The following is a 21,558-nucleotide window of genomic DNA, read 5'->3' on the forward strand; positions in this document are numbered from 1 at the left end:
CAGCTGTGCTGGGGAAAAGAGCATTAGGCAGGAGCCAACAGTGGCAGCACATACGGCCTACCTCCAATGGACCTGCTCTTGATACAAAGCCAAAGCCTATCACAGCCCTAGAGTATCCTAATTCCTTGATCCAGGGAAGGTGTGACATGACATAACTTTGGAGAGCTGGAGTGTGGACAGACTTGAGCTGGGGAAAAAACTGTGCTCATGGCAGTGCCCCCAGCTGCAACCACCACCTTGCAGGGCAGCTCCCCACCATAGCAGGGCAGATGGCTGTCCCTGGGCTGAGGTCCATGTTACAGACAGCTGATGTCTAAACCATTTAAATTCACTTGACCTTCTGACACAGGCAGAAGCCCATCCAGCAGAGCTGAGGGCAGCAGGTTCCAAGCAGCTGAAGAGGTGCCTGGGAACAGCACTGCTTCTGCAAGAGCAGCTGTATCTGTAGCCAGAGCCTGAGTGTCCCAGTGGCTTCCACCATATGCAAAAGTGTCTCAAGAGGCTGTGGGGCCTGTGATGTTGGGATCATGCTCCAACACGAGGGAGGCAGTCCTGGCAGGCACTCCATCAGCCACAGGAATGACTTTATAGGCAGTGCTTGGGGTTCTGGGCACACCAGGACATGTAATTAGTGTGCTCCCATGCAGTGCTCATGCCCTGGGAAGTGCCAAAAATACAAGGCAAGTGCTAAGTTAAAGCAATTCCTCTTCCATGGGCTAGATGTCAACGCACAGAGGCTCATGACAAAAGGTAACAACTGACTTGACTCTTTCAACTAAATCAGGGTGAGAAGATGTCAAAGTGGCAATTAAGAGTGAAGTGTTTAAAGAAAAGAGACAAATTATTTGAACAGAATCACCATTTTCATTTCAGCATCGTTACATGTCTCTTAATTACAACAGATGTCTCCCTATTCTGTGCAAAACAGAAAAGGACCTGCGAGGTCTGAAATACTGGCTCATACACAAATACTACCACCAATTCCTGGCTTCTGACAGCAAATCCACTGCCTCAGACTGTGCCAAACCAAACCACCTGATGATTCTGGGTCCATCAGGGCTGGCTTTGCAGTGCCCAAAGCTCAGATGACATCGTTTTCTCCTCCTTACACCTATAAACACCATGTGTTATCCTACCATGCAGCAGCAGTGCCCACTAAAGTCAGGCCTGTACCACATGCATTGTAGCTGTGTTTTAGTCCCTCTCAGATTCACAACTGAGTTAATTTTGCTCGCAGAGAAAAGACACCATCAGTCATCAGTTTGGTAAGCTCTTTAATGGGAAGCTCATGGTGTTATGACACTGCTGGATTTGACACCTTGGTGGTGGACGAGGAAGGAGGATCAGAAGGCAGGCAGTGCTCCACTGTAGGCTCACATCTCTGAAAGTGCTGAACAAAAGGGCAACTTCTTTTGCTGACTCCTTTCACAGCTTAATAGTCCTGAAGACAGAGAGGTCTTCCAGCCAGAAAAATTATGGAAACCACACCAAAGACAGCCTTGGCACGGCATGGCACAACATGATTTCTGCTTGGTATGTTGAGGGCTGACTAGTCCCTGCATCAGTAAAGGAAAACTTGACAAAAGAATTGCACTGACTGAAATCCAGAGCTGACATTTCTACCACCCCTGAAGATGAAAGCTTCCTTTACATGCAGTGTTACCACAGATCTTTGCCTACAGGAGCATGCTGGTACAGAAAGGGAATTTCAAAGTTCAATGTATTTTACATGAAACCAGTAAGGTTTATCATAGTCAGCAATAACTAGTTCAAAGAAGTTTGGGGTTTTTTCTTGTAGACAAATGAAGGCCCTTTTTGTTAATCTATTTTTTTTTATGTCCAAGCTCGTACTGACAGTGTAGCGTTACACAGCTCTGTAAAAACTGTGGTTTGCAATAATGCAGATGTGCCTTTAGGGGCTGTCTTTCTTCAAAAAAAATCAGCAATGAGAAAAAAGTCAAACAGATCATGTAAAAGACAATATGGCTCACTGAACTGGTAAATGTGGTTAAGTGAAGAGGCTTCCTCTGCCCACCTGCCACAGACATCAGACACCAACAGTGCAACTAAATCTTGAAGTCCAATAAAACCCCAAAGTGACAGGATCTGCCCTCTAAGGACCAAATTTAAGGACTCTATTTAAATATCTGCATTGGAAGTGATGTCTCCTGAGCCTTCAGCTCCATGGTTACCCTGCAAGCACAACATCAAGTCCAGCTTGTTACAGGGTCTAGAAATTGCTGCCCTGAGTCACTCCTGCCTGGCTCTCACACAAAGCTTTCCCAGCTGCAGCTCTCTGCAGAGACAGGCTGCTGGGGAGGAGGGGAGATCCTGCCAGAATTAAACACATAAAACAAAGCATTTGCCTCTGCTCAGCAATTTACAGAAAGGGGCATCCAGCTATTGCCCCTGAAGGGATCTTTCCCAATTTCCCATGTCCTCTGGCCAGACCAAAAACAGCCAGCAGAGAAAGAGACCTCCCAGTGACCAAGGCAACCAGACAAGTCTCATTTTCTGATGTCCAACCTGGAGAGTCTCAATGGGTTATGATTTTCAGAGACTGGATTATCTGGCTAGACATAACTGCCTGTGAAAAGATACTGGGTTTGGCACATGAATGACTGCTGTCTTCTGCACAACCCCTGTCTGGCATGGACCACTCACTCAAGGGACAACACATCTCCCATGCCACCTCATCCCCCTGTACAGAAAGGACAGTGTGACTCACACTGTGCTCAACTGCAGCTCCACTGATGCACCTGGCTTCAAGCTGTGGGATGTAAGAGGTGCTTCTCTCCTCCTTCCTATGCTTCCCTTCTTCTGGGAGTGAGAACTTCTGAGAAGAAAAGAATGGTAAGGATGGACAGGAGGGAAATATGGACACAGGATAAGGATGCAACTTCACCTCCTGCCACTGCTAAAGCTAACACTGAGTAAAACAGCCATAGACATCAGCCCTGGATCCCAGACAAAGACCAGGAAAGATGCTGAAAGAGGCTGGGAATATGTCCTGAATGGCAGCTTTCCAAAACAATGTCAACAATATTACTGTAATCATTTTTACTGTCCCAGTCTCATGTCCCACCTTGCAGAGGGGTAAAGGGCAGGGACCTACTAAGCAATGCTGCAGCAGAAACTCCTCCCCACTGCCCTCAGCCACCCTATGACACAGCACATCTTCCGTGGGTCACAGTGGCAAGATGCAGCGGCTGACATGCGTGTCACTGATGCAGGCAAGCTAACTATGGCTACTCCCAGAAAAAGTGGCATTCTTACATGCATGAGACTTTCAAAGGCACAGCACTATGCATGGAGGGAAGCTGCCTGGAAAAGAGCTGAGAGCAGGACAGAAGGTGGAGCTGAAGTCTGGTAATGGTTCAGGTCATCATGCTCAGGGTTGAGCTATTCCCCCTGTTTCTGTGAGATAACACTCTCACAAATTTTTTTCTCTCATGAACAAGTCCTTTTAAAGAGATGATACTATACACCTAAAAAAGGAGCTTCCTGCACCCTGACTGCTGCTCCTACCAACTCACACAATATCATAATGCTGGAGAAGAGGAATAGGCTTTTCAGCTTGCCTTCTCAATCCCTTTCTTCCTCTACCATCTCAATGCATTAATCAGGCACGACACTAACAGGAAAATACCACTGAGCTCAAGGCCTCAGTAGTGTCCCGAGGAGCTTTTTCATAAACTGCGTGATCATAAATGATCATCGATATGCAGATATTTGGCAGGATGGCTTTGGCTGTCTCACAAATATCAGCATCTCTCTCTGTGAAGGAGCTTTGCTCACTCTTGCCCCTGCACTTGTCACAGTTCTGAAATCTGCCTTTCCATCTGGCAGATGGAAATCCCATGTATTTCTCATCACCCAAGCAGCACTCTGCTTACTGCATTCATGCAACCCATATTCAGAAGCACCAGTTCTGCAAGAGGCTCTGCTCTGCTGTATTTATATTTACTTAGAGCATGAAATGCCTATGAGAAAGGCCAAGGGAAAAGGGAAACCCTTCTGTGTCCTTTCATTACCAGTTTGTTCTGAGGATAGGCAATGATTACGTCTATCTCCCTTCACCCATAGACCTAAAGTGCTGTATACACTGCTGGACAAATAATACTAACAGTCCCCTTTAGAAAAGGCTTAAGGTGGGACTTTCAAAGGAGTTATCCTGCACCTCTTAAATTTTCCAGAGGCCTGCATGCATAACTGGAGCCCTGCCCTGAATTCTCAGTCTGAGACCCACCTATAGCTCAGGGCAAGGCAATGGCAGAGCTACAAACCCACATCTCACTGAGTACCCAGGCCTGCAAGCAGTTATGCATGTGTTAGCACATTTTGTGTCTCAGTCTGGCAGCCTAGTCACAGGGTCATGCTACCCCTGATTAATTACTGAATGGCTACTAATGGCAAGATGTGGTAGAAGGCAGGGAAAAATAAAATACAAATGAAATACAAAAACATTTTGTCGTACAACCAAACCAGCTCCACACCTCTTGCATCATTTGGCAAATATGGAAAAGTAACACAGTAATACAGAAATGTATTTGGTCAAAGTAAGGAATCAATATTTTTTGATATAATACATTCTATATTAATGCTCATTCACATTTATTACATGTAAATCAAATCTTCTATGTATAAAATTCCAGTTTATTCTCAGTGCTGCCTGGTCATGCTTCAGTTCAGCAGCAGGGCTCAACACATTCGGCTCCTAGCGAAGTGAGAGGAAATGAGAGTGCTCAGCTTTCTGCAGGGCCAAGCCTCCTCACACATCCCCTGGTCCTGCAGGTCCTGCCTGAACAAAATCTCCCTGCCTTCAGTGGGAGTTTTGCAGGGGACAGCGCTGCAGAAGGGCTGGCTGTCCAGCACTTGCAGTCTGTGTGGAAATCACTCAAATGGCACATGACATTCCAAAGAAAAAGTGAGTTAGTGAATACAGAAAATCATAATAACATATCTACATAATTTACAGCATTGTTTGCTTGCAACTGTACTAATGCTCAACTGCTCATTAACAATTCAATCAATATGCAGGAAAAGGTAGCAGAGTGCAGTACATATTACAACCTGCATGCAATTACAACACTGGATCTTAGTCTTTCCTCATTTCATGAATTCCTGCCTATCCTGCTGCCACCAGCACCCAGTTCCCACTGAGCCTTGTGGAGTCAATCCCTCACAGCATTTAGGCCAATCCCCATCTCCGCCACAGGCCCCTGACACCACGCAAGGCGCATTTAGCAGCAGGCCCCCAGCTACCACCCATGTCCACCCTGCACCCTCCCCTCTGCTGTGCCAGCACTCTGTGCAGCCACACGCTGAGCCAGGCTGTGGGACCAATCCAGCTGGAGGCCTGCCTGTCTGTAAAAGGCACAGGGCTGTGTCCCAGTCAGGCCAGGCTCTCAGCCCAGCTCACTGTGCAGGTGTGAGTAGGGTGCCTGCACCTGCACATCGGTGCCAGCCACCTGCCCCTCAAACAAATGGGTGAAGTGCCCAGCAAACCTGAACAGCAGGACTTTGCCTCCAGCCTGCACAACTGTAAATTGCTCGCTTGCACTACAGTAGAGCAGAGGAAAGTCAGCCCTGTAAGGTCTACTTGTGTGAGCCACAACCCAAGGGTTGGATGCTATGAAGAGAGTGGTTCTTCCAATGGAAGGCTCTGTTTAAGGTTGTAGCATCTGTCCTAGCTGGAGAAGAAAGAAAAATTTAGGGGCTTAAAGCAGGGGTGGAAACCACTGGTCTTACACTTTATTTCAGTAAGCAAAAAGCCTATTGCTGCTCTACAGTGTTATACAGTGAACTGCCACAGTTCTCACATCACTAGTCCATAGAAAAGGTGCTGCAACTACCATGTCTATGCCTGCATGCTGAAAGAATGTACAAAGTTGCATTAAGCTCTGATTTTCTTCCATATTTCTTTTTTATATTTTTAGACTCTGACTTTTACAGTGTTGCAGACACTTCAGTGCAGACTCCGGTAACACACATCATCCCAGTTATGGAAGATCCTTGCCTCTGACAGAAAAATCATGTGCTATGCATCTCTCAAACATCATAAATGTAAACCATCAAGAAAACTTGCTCTCTTTAGTAACCCTGGAAAAAGAGTCTTTAAAAAATCTATTGCAAAGGAAACATCATTAACAACAGGGTTTTCAAAATGATGCGAGTTATTTATAGGAATTGTCCAAGCATTTTCTCTTCTCTCACTCTTTGTTTTTACAAAGCTAATTCTGTATAAAAGGGCTTTTGAAGCGTGTGACCTTCATTTTACAATTTTTAAAAAACTGGAAAAAAAGGAGTAAATTTAGAAACATCGTTCTTGATTGTGGAAAACAGCTGTATTACAACAGAATTACCTTTGCTTCTTATATTTTCAGTACAAAAGGCAAGTAAATAAAGACACCCTGCATCTTCAGTCTGGCACTCATCCAAGTTACTTGGAACTACATAAAACAGGTAAAAAGTATGAGGGGTCATCTTCTCCTTCATACTAAGAGCCTCACCAAACCCCTTGGGGAGCAAGTCCCCTGATAAGTAAAACCTCATTAGATTTTATATCAGCTGAAGCAGTATTTTAGCTCCCCTCAAATAAGGTGTACATGCCCAGACTTGCTCAAAGGCCCAGGAAGAGGTCTGGCAGAATTTTAAGAGCCAGGTGCTGGTTGATACCCTTATGGCTTCAGTGTTAAGTTGCATTCAAGTTGCGTTCAAGGAAGATTCTGGAAACTACAGGCCTATCAGTCTCACTTCACTGCCCAGTAAAATCATGGAAAACATTATTCTGGAAGGTATATAAAAATACCTGGAGTACTGGTCACAGCCAGCATGGCCTCATGAAGGCGAAGTCCTGTTTGTCAAACTTGACTTCTTTTTATGACAAGGTAATCCATCTGGCTGATCAAGGGAGGCAAGTTGATGACATGTATTTGGAGTTCAGTAAAACTTTTGATACTGTATCAAAAGCATCCTTCTGACCAAAATGTCCAGCAAACAGCTGGATAAACATGTCATGGGATGGGTCAGTAAAGGTTCATAGGCTGGGCACAAAGGGTTACAGTGAACAGGGTGACATCAGACTGGTGATCTGTCACCAGTGGGGTTCCATCCTTGGCCCTGTGCTCTTCAACATCTCATTAACAACCAGGACACAGGACTTGAAGGAATACTAAGTAAGTTTGCTGATTACACTAAATTGGGAGGAGCTGTCAACTCTCTAGAGGGCAGAGAGAGATGGGCAATCACCAATTGTGAGAAGTTTACAGGGGCAAGTGCTGGATTCTGCACCTGGGACAGGACAACCCTGGCTGTGTGTAAAGACCAGGGAATGAGAGGCTGGAGAGCAGTGCTATGGAACGGGGCCTGGGGTCCTGGTTGATGACAAGTTGAATGTGAGTCAGCAGTGCCCCGGCAGCCAGGAGGGCCAAGCGTGTCCTGGGGGGCATCAGGGACAGCATCTCCAGCTGGCCAAGGGAGAGGACTGTCCTGCTCTGCTCTGTTCTGTTCTGCACTAGGGCAGCCTCACCTTAAGTGCTGGGGGCAGTTCTGGGAGCCACAATGTAAAGAAGACATTTAACTATTAGAGAGTGTCCAGAGGAGGGCAAAAAGGATGGTGAAGGGTCTGGAAGGGAACCCTGGTGAGGACTGGATGAGGTCACTTGGTTTGTTCAGCCTGGAGGAGACTGAGAGGAGACCTCTTTGTGCTCTTCAGCATCCTTAGGAGGGGAAGAGGAGGGGAAGCTACATGTCTCTTCACTCTCATGACCAGTGACAGGACCCAAGAGAATGGCCTGAAGCTGTCAGGGGAGGTTTAGGTTGGTTATCAGGAAAGGTTCCTCACCCAGAGGGTGGCTGGGCACCTGAACAGGCTCCCCAAAGAAGTGGTCACACCACAAACCTGACAGAGTTCAAGAAGCATTTGGATGACATTCTCAGGCACATGGTTTGACTCTTAGGCTGCCCTGCGCAGGGCCAAGAGTTGGACTCGAGGATTCTGATGGGTCTCTTCCATTTCAGCATATTCTATGATTCCGTGACTCTAATGCACAATGCCACGAGGTCTGAGTAATAATTTGGCAGTGTATCAAAACCAGCAAAGCTTAAAGTTAGTTGTCATGCAGAAGTGGGACAGGTGACAGCTATTTTTTACTTGATTTGTAGAAAGCAGCACTTGCCTTTGGATCACGTGGCGTCGAAGTACCAGGGCTGGTTACAATGTGTGCTGCTGGTACCAGTTATTCCCAGGTATTAATTCAGCACTTGGAAACTCAGGTGTCAGTGAAATTACATCAATATGTCTGACACCCCCTGGATTTCCTATGTCCTATTATTTTTGTTAAGCCTTCATATGCACTTCTGCAGCACCAACCATTACTAAACTACTGTTTTTCAGGAGAAGTCTCTCCATGTTTGGTACTTTGTCAAAAACCTATAGCTGTTGAACTAAAAAGAAAAGCGCAGGCGGTGTTTGCTCTCTGCGTGGTTTCCTTGGAAAGGTCACGGGTGAGGACTCTCCCCACACGCCTCCTACATTCTCAGTACTCTACATTCATGTCAGCAAACACTACTCCCGAACACAAATCGAAGAGACAAGTCAGCGACAAAACTACTTCTAGACTGATAACGGCAGAATGCTACCAAGACAATTCCATAGAAAACCCACTGAAGCAGGAGCAAAATTCAGGTCACTTCTTAGCAAAGCTCATCACGGATTATTATTTTTTTTTTTAAACCATTTTTTGTAAAACTTTTATCTTGGCAGCCAGATATCCCCTTGTGATGTGCTAATTCAAACAGGCTAACGTGGGACCACCTGACCCCACCTGGTACCAAAGGCTTCCGAATTTTTTTATAGCTTCTCAGAAAATCACTGCTGACTGACACCCATCTGTTGGTGATCGGCTTCTGGCTCCTCTTCTTCCACATCTGCGTTATATTCTTCAAATGCATCATCATCAACATCTGGAAGCCCAAGTAACTACAAAGAAGAGAAAATACTGTGTAACAGTGAATTACCCACTTGTGCAGCTTTGCTGCAAATCTTCACACAAATCCTACGTGCACTTCTTAAAAACCTCAAACCCTGGAATAACAGTACTGCTTAATGATTTTGACTCTCATTTTTTCCCTCCTGGGATAAAGAAAGATTTGAAAATGCATCCTTACACCAAATTAAGCGCTCAGAGACCGGAAGATAAATAAAACCAAAACAAAGCACTTGCAAAAAGCTTCACATTCTTCCCTGAGGTCACATTATGAATTGTTGAGTGTTTAGACTTGGCAGTGGTTTAACTTCAGAAAGAATCATGATAATACTGTAGCAGTAGTTGTCTTGGTTTAAGTTTGTTTTTCATCAGCCCTATAAAAGTAAAGAAGAAAACATCCTCATGAAGGACTGCCTAGTGTGGAATAGGCAAGGAGTCCCTAAAAGCCCAAAGAACCCATCATGTCAAACGCTCTTCTTGAAGCCTTCACTCCATCACACCAGATAAAGTCTTGCCTGCTGTGTGAAGCCCTTGCAGTAAGAATTACTGTGTATTCTACTGAAATGCTGTCCCTTTAAACTTCTGCAAATTAGATTTAGGCTTGCAAGCAATTGCCAGTCCATCTTGCTTGGATAATGTTTGGATGCCTCCACCTGATGGCTCCAACCACTGCAATGTCACCTCTTTGGTAGAGGAAGAAGAGCAAACAGCCATGTTTGAACTTCTCCCCTCTCCCCCCAAAGGTTGCCACGCCAACAGAAGTCAGGAAGACAAATAAACCAAATTACAATCAAAATAATGCATCTGTTGTGGAAATCTCAGATTCCTCCACTAACAGCTATTAATAGCCACAAAGCAAAATCATAGGCCTGGCATTACTGAGAATACCATGTATTTAGCTTGCAGGGCTGGAAGAGCAGCACAGATGCATGTAACACCCTCTTTAGTGATGCAGCTGTTAGCTCTTGAAAGAGGAAAAGCTCAGAAAAATCGTGAGGAGGGTGACACTCTTTAGGTGAGAGCATGGAAATGAGAAGGCTGCAATGAGGCAGATTTTCAGGGACTTAAACTGATTCAGTCTGTGATCGACATTCAAAATTATTCAGTGGACATAAATAAAAGGCATAGAATTAGCTTCTGGGTGCAATGAAGTTTGTATTCCTCACTGTCACTGGGAGAAAATCAGATTTTTGTTACAGGCTTTCTTTGGCAGGGAAATGGAAGGAGAAATTTGCTGACTAAATCCCCTCCTTCGCATTTTAAAAATACTTACAGAGAGACCCCAAATGGAAAACGTTTTTGTTTTCTGACAGAACAAAGTAATTTTTCCTTCTGCATACATATTTTTCAAATCAAATGTTTAACTGAACATGAACTGCTGAGTTAATTTTCAGGATATGGGGGGGTTTTTTTGTGTTGAAGCTAAAATTAAAATACTCAATTTTCAAAAGGCAAAATTAAGGACTCTTTCTAGACCTTGTTATACACCAGTATTATTTTTGATAAACTAATCTGGTATATTCAAATTAGATGTGAATGTTGTACTCCTGTTTGTATCACCTGGCAGAAAGAGTTTTGATTGCATTTTTTTTTCCCCACCTCTGGTCATAATTCCTCTTTGATTTGCAAGGAAATGAGTCACATGAATCTTAATTTTATGGGATACTATACTGCAAAATTAGCATGGAAAACACAACGTGCACCACAAGAAGTCCAAACACACGCACAATCCCAAAGGATGGGGAGTATATCCTGCTTTTCACACATCCCCTCTCTCTTTGCCATCAGGAAATCCAGCTCCTCTTTCCCTGGAGGTGTATATCAGAGGGAGCAGTGTAAATCAGAGTGATGCTGTAGGCTTTAGTGGTTTTACAGAGGAAGAATGGGGGTGAGGTGGGATGGGATTCTTCTCCAAGGGAGATGCAGTTTCATTCTCTCGCAGACATTTTATGACCCTATCCAAGCCACCAAGGACCTCAGCCATGCAGGTCTTGCTTTTAGGTGTCATATCCTGTTGCTTCCCACAGGATTATCATGGCCCCTCACTGCTATTAACCCCTTACTGCTCTCTGGACTGCAGTGACAAATCAGCCCACACCTTCAACACCTGAAGGGAGAATCAGGGTCCAAAGCGCAGGGAGCTCTACAAACATTGGGACAAAACAGAAGGAGGGCATACAAAAGGTAAAGACAAAGTAAGATGATGAAGATGGCCTGGGCTGATCCTAGATTGACTCCCTTATCTTCTTTCCCACACACTAGTTTCTGCTTCTAGTCCATAACTGCTATGTATTTTGAAGTATCAGCTATGCAGTAGACTTGAAAGGACTTAACTGCAGTGGAAAACATGGAGAAAAGACATAAAATAGAAAAGTGCTGTAAAAAGAGAGAGCTGATTCATCAGCAGAAAAGCCAAGGGGAACCAAAACTGCCAGGCAGGGATGCATAGCTTAGGAGGAGGTCAGGGGCATGGTGAGGAGGGAAGGAGGGAGGGTAACAACCAGCAGCATTGACTGAACGACAGCTATTTATTTCTGCTGGCCAAACCACCCATCTGGAGGTAAAGGAGAGTCATGGGACATGCATGAACACAGTGCACATGGAATAAATGGCTTTTACACTGCAGACTCCCCACTTCAGATGTAGGCTTTCCAGGCTGAAGAGGAGCTCAGTGTAGGACCCCTGGAATCTGCTGCTGAGTTGTATGACTCATGCCTTGGTTTCCTGCAAACTTTGCCAGTTGGTGTGATGTCCTTCAGGCATTTCTTGTATTTGTCTTCCTTAGCCCTTTCAAAGTGCCCTGATTTTACAAATAACCTCTCAGTTACTAACTCACGAAAGCAGAGTGACACTGTCTCCTACCAAAAGCTGGCACACAAGCACACTGTAAAATAAACCATGTACAAGACTGAACTTTAGCAGTCCATGTGATGCTACACTAGAGATAACCAGTTCTGTTAAATCCCTGTGGGAACGACTACATCTCCAGACAGATATGCTTCAAAGCACCAGCACGGGCACCTCCTGGCACCAGAGCATGGCACCTCTGACACCAGAGAGACCAAAACACAGAAGGAGATGGGATGCTCTGAGGCAAATAATAGTATTTGAGCCCAGTGCTATTGGTTGATATCATGTGCATTTGTGGTGTCTGGCACATCTGGATGCTCCCTGAAGAAGTGGATAATAAGACAAATCACAAAGTTTTGTAGAAACTGACCCAGGAAGGCAGTTTCCTGCCTTGGGTAGAGAGAGCATGCCCCTCATCATCTTCAGTAAAGAAACACTTTGAGAGGTGTGGATAGTTGTTGCAGGCAAACCAGCACTTTTTAAAAGCCTTATCTAAATAAATATCCTGCTTGGCACTGTGTTTAGGCACATAAAACATTAGGGAGAGATCCTGAGAGCAGCGAGGGACAGTGAGCAGACCTACACCACCCTCATTGCCTTCTGTGCCCAGGGAAGACTGATGAGCAGAGGGAATTTTCTGTCTCTCACTGAGAGAGATGCCAACTGCTGGGCATTCATATTTTCACTGTCTCCAAAACACAGGGCCCAGCAGCATGAGAAGCCAGTCCCTTCCCACTCCACAGCCCCAGGGCAAGCTCACGGAGACATGGCTGGGCTGTTATCATGAATGTGCAGAGCAGGGCTGAGCTGAGTTACTGGAAAAAGTTGTTTTTGGAGCCCTCAGTTATGGGAAGGCAGATGCTCATGCTGTGCAAAACGGCATGAAAAGCTGCAGATGCACTGCCACTGTTTTCTTCTAAATATTCCCCTTCAAAAGACCCCAGCAAAGAATTTTGGAACTGTCTAATAATCACAGATGTCTACTGGGAATACCAAAATGAAGAAGACTTTCAGAAGGTGCTTTACAGTGCTTAGCAAGAATCTGCTAAAAACCTGGTCCCCAGTGTCCCAGACTGAGAGCCAGAGCCACCAGATACTTCAGAAAAGTCCAGTCTGACCTTCAGTTGCAGTTTCTTCCTGAACTGCCATTTTTCACACTGGAGTTTGCCAGAATGGTCTCTGTCAGCTGATTTGCTGGGATAAAGAAGAAATGCCCTGCAAATGCACTGGTGCCTTGAAGTTGACAGCAAGGTGGTCTCATTAGTAAAATGGGTCCAGTTCAGAAAGGACAGGAGACACTATGAAGTGATGCCAAGGAAATAATTTCTCAATCTCACAGAAAAGAGGTTTAGAGGTTTTGTTCTGGGAAAGGCCTGAGAGTGCAAAGTAGATGTTTCCATACATCTACTGTAATACCATTCAATTTTTAAAATCTTTCCTCCCATGTATGTGCTATTTTTAATAGTTACTATTAGGAAAAAATGTCAATACACTCCTTAATTAGACTTGTCTACACACAGCCATACCTCAAATAGTAAACCCTTACGCTGATGCAAATCTCTCAATACTGGGTGAAAGGAGAATCTGAGAAACTTAATATCTGTGGTACAACCACGAGAAAATGAAGAGGTACTTGATTACAGTCTGAAAGAGGTTTCTGGCAACTGAGGACACCATTTTTGTGCAAACAAAAACAAAATTAAATTCAACAGCTAGGAAGCAAAACTAGAAAAATGCAGATTGTAAACAAAAGAGTTATTCAGAGCACCATAACCAGCCATGAGAAGAAAAAGTGCCCAGCAGTGTTGTATCCTTTAAGTCACCTGAAGACTGCATCAAGAGTCAGTGTCTTTTGGAAAAGACACATTCTAGTTTAGCCTCATTTTATATGGTCAGCTGTGGGAATCATGAGGTGAAATGTGATGTATTAATGAAGGGCTCAGGATACATGAGCATAATGGTTCCCCTTGCTTTCAACCTTTTTATTCTGAAGAATAGCTCAACTTGCTTTGACTGAAGTCAATTTCTCAGTAACTTAAATGATGCTGGAATAAATGTGGTTTAAGTGAAATAAGTAATCTGTACCAATTTAATTAAGTCTTTTTAAGTCCTCCTTAGTTAAACCAATGGAAGTTCCTCATCAAAGGCACAGCTTCCCTGAGCAGGAGAAGAGAGCTATGAAGATCTCAGAGCCCAATATTGTTCCGGAAAGCATAATTATATTTTTTGCATGTTTTCACAATTACAAGCAGCTGTAGTGACAGATCAGATTTCCAGTCCTTTCTAAGAAAAGTGTGCATCTGTTCTATTTATTTCTAGCCTCTCAAAGGATTCTTTAAAACGATGCTCTTTTATGTCGACCAGCTGTGGTGATCTGTGCAAGGGTGTAACATAGGGAGGGCCAGTGTTTTCATATCGGTGCTCCAGGCCCTCCCTTTCACATTAAATACTTGAGATACATCTCCAGTCTTCTCAACTAGTCAGCCAGAAAAAGACAGGAGGGGAAAGCTGAGTATAAAAACATCCATTGGTGAACTTTCTTATGAACACGACAGGAGAATGGCTCTGGCTACAAACCTTCCCCTGCTTTGCACCAAGCCCTTAGCCAGCCTTAAACATGCAAAAGGAGTATTTGGCAGAAATGAAGGACAACGGCCAGCCTAAGACACCTCACCCTGATGAAATCCTGGCTTTGGCACAAATCTTAGTGTTAAACAAGGACAGAGAAAGCTGAGTAGCAGCAAAACAGGAAAATACAGGCCCCTCCCCACAAAACCCAGTTTCTTCTCAAGCAGTGACCAAACCAGTGCGTGCAAATACCAAGTGGCAATCATCCTAACAGCAAAATCTGCATCACTTGGGGGAAAAATCCTCAATCATAAAATAAACCACCCTGAGGAGAGACCGTACTTCCAGTTTCCCAGAGGTTTACTCTTGCTGTTCATATTCTTGCAAAACTCTCCAGTTCCAGTGCCAGGAAACAACTCTGCCACAAAGTCCCATGGCGCTGACTCGTATCCCGTTCCTTGGAGTCAGAGCTGTATCAGCAGGATGCGAGTCCCTGCCCGCTGCCACCAGCTGACACATCAGTTAGCCTGCCATCCCACACAGGAATCTCATCCTCTCAAGCACACAGATGGAAATAAAAAGGCAGCTGACTTCCAAGAAACAATTTCCAATTGCCTGATGCTAGCTTATGCGCTAACACTACTGTACCCAGGCAGCTAACTGGAGAAGAAAAACCAGCTTGCTCTATCCAGTGCTGTCCTATTAAAAGTCACAGCTAACTGTCAATGTTTAGAAAGGAAAAAAAAGCACTTACAGGTCTGAAGGATTTGAAGACTTTTTCCAATATTTCATGGAGCGTCTTTTTCCCACAGGAGGAGATGTAGTCCTGTGCAAGCTGCAGGAAAGGTAAGCAGTCCTCACTTTCGCTCCACACATGCTGAAAGCCAACAGCAACACAAGAAAGGAAAGGCATTAACAGGAATTCACGCCAACCTTTCCATGTGATTTTATAAGGTGACATGTTGTAAACATCTGCCAAAGTACACCGAACCTCCTGCAGCTCAGACCCGCCCTGGGGACAGGCATTGCAGGCTCTTGCAGAAGCCATGTTTCCGAAGGGGAACCTGGATTTTATTAACATGATGCATCAGAAAACAGGGAAATCGATCCAGAAGCAGAAATGGCTCATGGTTGCACCAGCCGTGAAGTGTACACGCACTTGGCACACACACGTTTTACCTATAAAGGTGCTTTTGCTCAACATCAGCCCTGCTCAGACCTGGGAGTCATGTTGGGTTTTCTCTTTTTCTGCATCATCTGCTGCAGTGAAGCCCTCAGGAAGAGCTAAAGCATCTCTTTGTCTTCTGGCATTAGTGCAAATATGATGCGACCCTGGAGGTGGAATTTGATGTGTAATTCTCTCGACGATGCAGAAGAAAAGATGCAAAATCTGCCTGCAGGCTAGACACAGAGCCAAGGAGAGATGTTTGGGCACTCACAGTATCCTGACACTTTGAGCCTCCCACCCTGTTTTGAGATTTACTCCTCCTGGAACACAATCTTCTCTTCCCAGGCAGGCACATTTAAACACACTTGAGACCTTCCTGCTCTGGAGATGCTGGTTCCCCAGCCTTACACTCAAAGCTTCTCTCAAAACTGATGTTTATTCTGCTGCTGGGAGGTTGTTTGAAACAGAGCTGGCAAGCAATGGAGGGAGCACCCAGACAACAACAACGCTTCCTGTGCCCAAGGGCACACGCTAATGCATCATCTTAAACACCTTCTGTTTGAAAACTTGGTGCATGGGACTGTCTTAGGCAGCCTGCCACACAGAAAGTGCAATACTGCCAAATTGGTTTGAGACTCTTGTACCTCTCTTTTTGCACAGCAGCTCTTTTCCCCGGAGTGCCTTTTACTTGCTATAAACAGCAGGTTATGCTTAAACAAGGAAGAGGAAGATCTCTCCAAAGCTTAACTAACATTCAGGGAAAGACTCAAAACGACAGATGTTTCAATCCCTAGCATAAGACTTGCATACTGCCTTCCTCTTCAGTGTGAGTACCTGCCAGGGACACAGTGTTGCACTTAACGAAAGAAAACAGTATTTAACATCACCTAAACTGCACCTTTAAGATAAAACCTGTAACTGCTTTGCTATGAACCTCACTTGACCTACATTTTCTTTGCTGCTTGTTGCACTTTACAAGCATAAACATAGTGAAATGTTTTGTTATGAAAAAAACCCTGCATTACCAAGTAGGTTCTGCTCTTTCCATATAACCAGAGTCATGTCTTAACCATTCTGGCAATAAAAATAAGTTCTTTACAGTCTTGCCAACTCTCAAACACACATACCACAAGTCTCATGATGCTTCATGCCATCTTAAGAGTCATGGGCCTTGTAATCCTATAAATATACAACTAAATCTCAGTTTCTGTTTACAACAAAAAAAAAGAAGAAAAAAAATCTGCGCTTTGTGATTCCTATGGCCTAAAAAGGCAGAACGTACATGAAGTGAACTGAAATGAGCCTTCTTTAAAATACCAAATGAACACTTCCAAATCACATTTTAAAAACAGCCTCTGGAGAAGGTTTTGGAGGTCTGGCCCATGATTTCTTCATACTTGGGGTTAGCAATAACTGTTTAGTTACTCCTAAACGTCAGAGCTGAATGTTGCTGCTTGGCAATTCCTAGCTCATGCCAAACCTGTTGCAATTGCTTATATATATAAAACAATTATGACTGCTGAGATCCTCATTCTTGTTTAAATTGTGGCTTCTTTTGACTACCAGAGCTATACACAGGAGCTTCCACACAAATGAAAATCAGGCCCTGCCCTTTAATAAATCATTGCTGGTTCATTCCCCAGGGCAAGTTAACCCCGTGTTGTCCAATTGTGTTTTTACAATCTCTTTTCAAGCTGCACCACATTTGAGACACCAGTGTGAATTCATCAGCAGTAGGCAGAGGAAGATGACCTAACACAAGAGGAAAACCTAAGAGAATAACCTGATCACTGAGTTTTTGAGAAGATTTTTTTGCATAGCATCATAGGACAATTAGCAAGTAACAATTCCAAAAATCTCTCCATCTGCAGAGGATTTAAAATGTTGACTGTAGCAACAAATGCATTATGAAAAGTTTCATGTGCCATTTGTGCACACATCTCATTCGGAAATGGGCTGATTTAATCTTCTCCCTCAAAAACCTCAGCCATAATAAAGAGCAGGGCTGTGATGTCTGTAGGTTCAGCTGCATCTACAGCTCTCTGTGGTGGCTCAGTGCTGCACCCAGGCAGCACAGGAACCCTCTCAGCACTGACTCACCCATCTCCAGAGGAACCTGCAAAAGGAATTTCAGCCTTTCAAAATAAAAACAAATGCAATTTCAGGATTCAGCTCCTGCTTAGAAAGTTCAGTAAGACTGCATAAATGGACATGCTTTTCCTGGAAAACCCGATGCCTGAGGATCTCTCTGCAGCGGGAGAAGGTGGGTGCTGGCAAACTGGTGGAGCACAGTGCTTGGTTGTGGCTGTGCAATTAAAAAATATTAACTCCATCATCAGAGTATTTGTTTTCCAAGCTTGCCCAGTTTTGCTCACTGTTGCTTTGTGTCACTACAAAAGCACACAGCCACTAATTTCCACGTAAGATCATGGTTGAATCATTTAGTTCAGCATCCACACACAGCACATAGTCGAGGAAATCAATAGTGTTGTATCTGGAGGGGTTTGCTTTCCCTCACACCTTTACATGACTCAGTGTAGCTGGATGACAGAATCACTTGCTGGCCCACCTTTCTCTAAGCAGCCCACTTGTTGTGCAAGACAGCAAAACTTTTTATTTATGGGGATAATTTGACTTGCATAAAATATTCACACCTGCTGACTCTGTTCTGAAATATTTTCAGGAAATCTTGCAGCAATATGGCATCATATTTTTATTTATTTCCTGAAATATTTTCAGGAAATCTTGCAGCAAGATGGCATCATATTTTTATTTATTTTATTTAGTTACTTTGAATACCAGTAATAACATGGTGACAAAACTAATGACAGACTGCAAAGAATAGCATCACAACATCTTTCTCCTTGATTATGGCTACACAAGTCAAATTAATTTCTCGAGAACCTCAGGATCATCAGGAGCTGCATAGTACATTGTTCAGCTATCTAAAATGCTGATTTGGAGTTTCAGTGTCCAGGTGGTACTGAAAATGCCAACAAGCATCTACATGGGTCTCCTGCATTTCTAGCATGTTAAAAGCCTAGCCTAAAGATATCTTTTCAGGAAATGAAAACTATCAGATTGATATGATGTGGGATCTCTGATGTTAGACAAAATTTAGTGTTTTTCTCCCCCAGATTGCATCTTGGCAATCTTTCCAAGTTTTTCTCCTCTCCTCTTTCCTTTTAAGTTCATCATGCTCATCATTTCCTCCTTACAAGTGGGTTATCATGGAATTCTCTGGCACCTCCTACATAGCTTTTTAAGTCGCATCATTATGAAATGACGATGTAAAGAAAGAACAAGAATACCAGGCATCAGATGCTTATTAAATGTGAGGCTCCTTTATAAGAAGCACAGGGTACAAGAAGGCTGTGAAGTGTGTCACTGTGAATTCTGTTCATATTTACTCACTTTCACACTCCACACTGTGTTAAAGGAGCCATGCAACAAGGCTTTAAAGCACAAATGATAATCAGTCCCTTGGCTTGTATTAAGTCTCCTTAAAATAAACTTTAGCCTGTGATTGCACACAGAAGGCAAAGTTATAATCTGGAACATTAAAAAAAAAAAAGGAAAGTGACTGGAAAAAACCAAGATAATCAAGCTGGGAGAAGAAATTAAGTCCCACAGTGCCCTAGGAGAAGGAAACAGGATGCTGGAGAATCTAATCACTAGTGGGTCTTAATCATATTAAAGAAACACCATCTCTTTAAAGAAAAAGAATTAAGAATGACACCTATCTGCTTGTCTTAAAAGTATTAGCATTACAGAAAGTGCCTCAACTAATAAGGCTAGAAAAGACAGAAGAAAACATCACTTTTAGTTTTCCAGTGCTTATGTTCCAGATTTGACAGGAGTTGGCCCTTTGCTCCTTTTTGCTAGTGGTGACTCTGGGCAGGGAGTTCTTCCCACACCAACCGTGGAATGAAAATATTAAAAAAAAAAAAAACAAAAAACAAAAAACAAAAAAAAAAAAAAAAAAAAAAAAAAAAAAAAAAAAGGGAAAATGTGATTTCAAACACACACACAAAAAAAAAAAAAAGGCCAGCATTGGAATAGGGTCTGAAGCTGCCTAAGATTTTTTTTGAAGTTGACGAGACTTTGTATGAAAGAGCTCAGTCAATTAAATTATTGAACAGCATATAAAGAAACAATACATGTTTAAGAAAAATAAATGGACTTTCTTTGCCTTTTCCAATATAATTAATGTTCCATCTCAGTTTTAGCCTAGTGCTGCACTGGATTCATATGTATTCCTGTTTAGGAGTGCAGCAGGCATGGCCCTTCTGGGTACAGGCATCTCCAGAGAGCAATGAGCACTGGGGTCTGACAGGCTCAGAGGTGCTGGGAAGACAGATGCACAGAGCTGTTCCCACAGAGGACTCAGAGAATCCACATGCTGAGATACCCCACTGCTACATCTGAACGTCTCAGGAATCCCTGGACAGATGCATAACTAAACTCCAGACATCTTCTTTCATAATTCAGCATGACCATCTACTCGGCACAATAAATAAATAAATGTCATGCTCGCTGGGATCTGTGCTCCTGGAGAAGTCACTCCACTGCTCTTTGTTTCCACGGACCCATCTGTCAAATGGGCTCACTCTCCACTTACCTGTTGGAAAGGGAATTAGCGAACATTTGTCAAGCAAGTGGAGGGATGAAACTTGCTTCTTGAATGGAAGAACCTACAACATTCCTACAATAATGGTGCTAGGAGCTGTTTTGTTAAAATAAGCAAACCAAAATCCCTTCATTGAAGTTAACTGGCACTTGGCAGCTTACAAACCCCGTGGCGAGGCGCCGCTTTTCCGTGACTCTTCCTGCACTTCTGCTCACCACCGGGAGGGTCTGGCCGAGGCTAAAAGCACCCCCCGACCCTTCCCAAAGACAGGGCTTGCGGTGCCGGAGCCTTTTCCGCACAAACTCGGCGCGGAACTCCGCGGGGGCCGGCGGGCGGGGGCGCCGGGCCGGCACCTGCACGGACCCCGCGGCGGGCCCGGGGAGCGGCCGGCGGGTAGGGGGGAGCGCGGCCCTCCTGTCATCCTGACTCCATTTTATTTCTGCCCATTCTCCATTTGCCGTGACAGCCCTGCCAGTCCTCCCGTCCCCGCGCCGTGCCCCAGCCCCGGCACCCCGGGAGGATGGAGGGGCCGCAGGGGAAAGCGGCAGCTGCAGCCCCCGCGGGGCGCGGGGCGGGCTGGGGGCACCGCACCGCTCCTCCCGCCCGCCCGGAGCCCGCAGCCACCCCGGGCCGGGCGACGGGGAACGGGGGGGTGGGGGGGGTGTCCCTGCCCGCGGGGCCGCCCCCCACCGGCAGCGGACTCCATTTTGCAGATGGTGGGAGGATCCCCCCGGCCCCGCCGCCCTCCATCACCGCATCCCTCCCTCCCGGGCACGGCCCCGTCCTCCGCCCCCCCCCGGCGCTCCCCCTCGGGTGCTCCCGCCGGGCTCCGGGGATCCGCACGGACGGAGCGTCCCGGAGCGGCGCGAGCGCTCCCCGCGCGGCCCCGCAGACGCGCGGGGGGAGCCCCGCACGCCCGTGACCCCCGATCCCCTCACGGGGCACTCACGAAATTGTCGCCGCAGGCGGCCTCCGGGCACAGCACGTAGAAGGAGACGCCGGGCTCGGCGTAGAAGTCCATGCGCCGCTCCGTCTCCTCGGCGGCGATGAGCTGGAAGGGCGTGCGGGCGCACCATCGCTCCGCCGCCTCCGCCAGCGCCTCGAAAGCCATCGCCGACCCCGCCGCCGCCGCCGCCGCCGCCGCCTCCCGCCCGCGTCCCCCGCGCCGCCCGCGCCTCGCGCCGCCCCGCGCCCGCCCCGCGCGCCGCCCCTCCCGCCCCCCGCGCCGCGCCTCGCGACCCGCGCGCGCTCCGGCACCGGCCCCGCCGGGATCGCCACAGACAATTGGCTCCCTCTGGCAACTGGGGAGAGGGGAAAGCAAAGATAAATAATAAAGGAAAGCCCCACGCATG

At 45.5% G+C, this 21,558-nt stretch overlaps 1 protein-coding gene across 1 annotated transcript; it reads right to left on the reverse strand.

The window, feature by feature from the left end:
- Window positions 1-1,261: 1,261 nt before the first annotated feature.
- Window positions 1,262-21,347, reverse strand: MTURN (maturin, neural progenitor differentiation regulator homolog). Its single transcript, XM_058800004.1, has 3 exons — window positions 21,156-21,347; window positions 15,163-15,285; window positions 1,262-8,983 (listed from the first exon to the last, which is right to left on the reverse strand). Exons 1-3 carry the CDS (start codon window positions 21,315-21,317, stop codon window positions 8,873-8,875), a joined length of 396 nt encoding a protein of 131 aa, XP_058655987.1. The 5' UTR covers window positions 21,318-21,347; the 3' UTR covers window positions 1,262-8,872.
- Window positions 21,348-21,558: the final 211 nt, after the last annotated feature.

This window comes from Ammospiza caudacuta, chromosome 1, assembly GCF_027887145.1.
Source record: "Ammospiza caudacuta isolate bAmmCau1 chromosome 1, bAmmCau1.pri, whole genome shotgun sequence".
NCBI lineage: Eukaryota > Metazoa > Chordata > Aves > Passeriformes > Passerellidae > Ammospiza > Ammospiza caudacuta.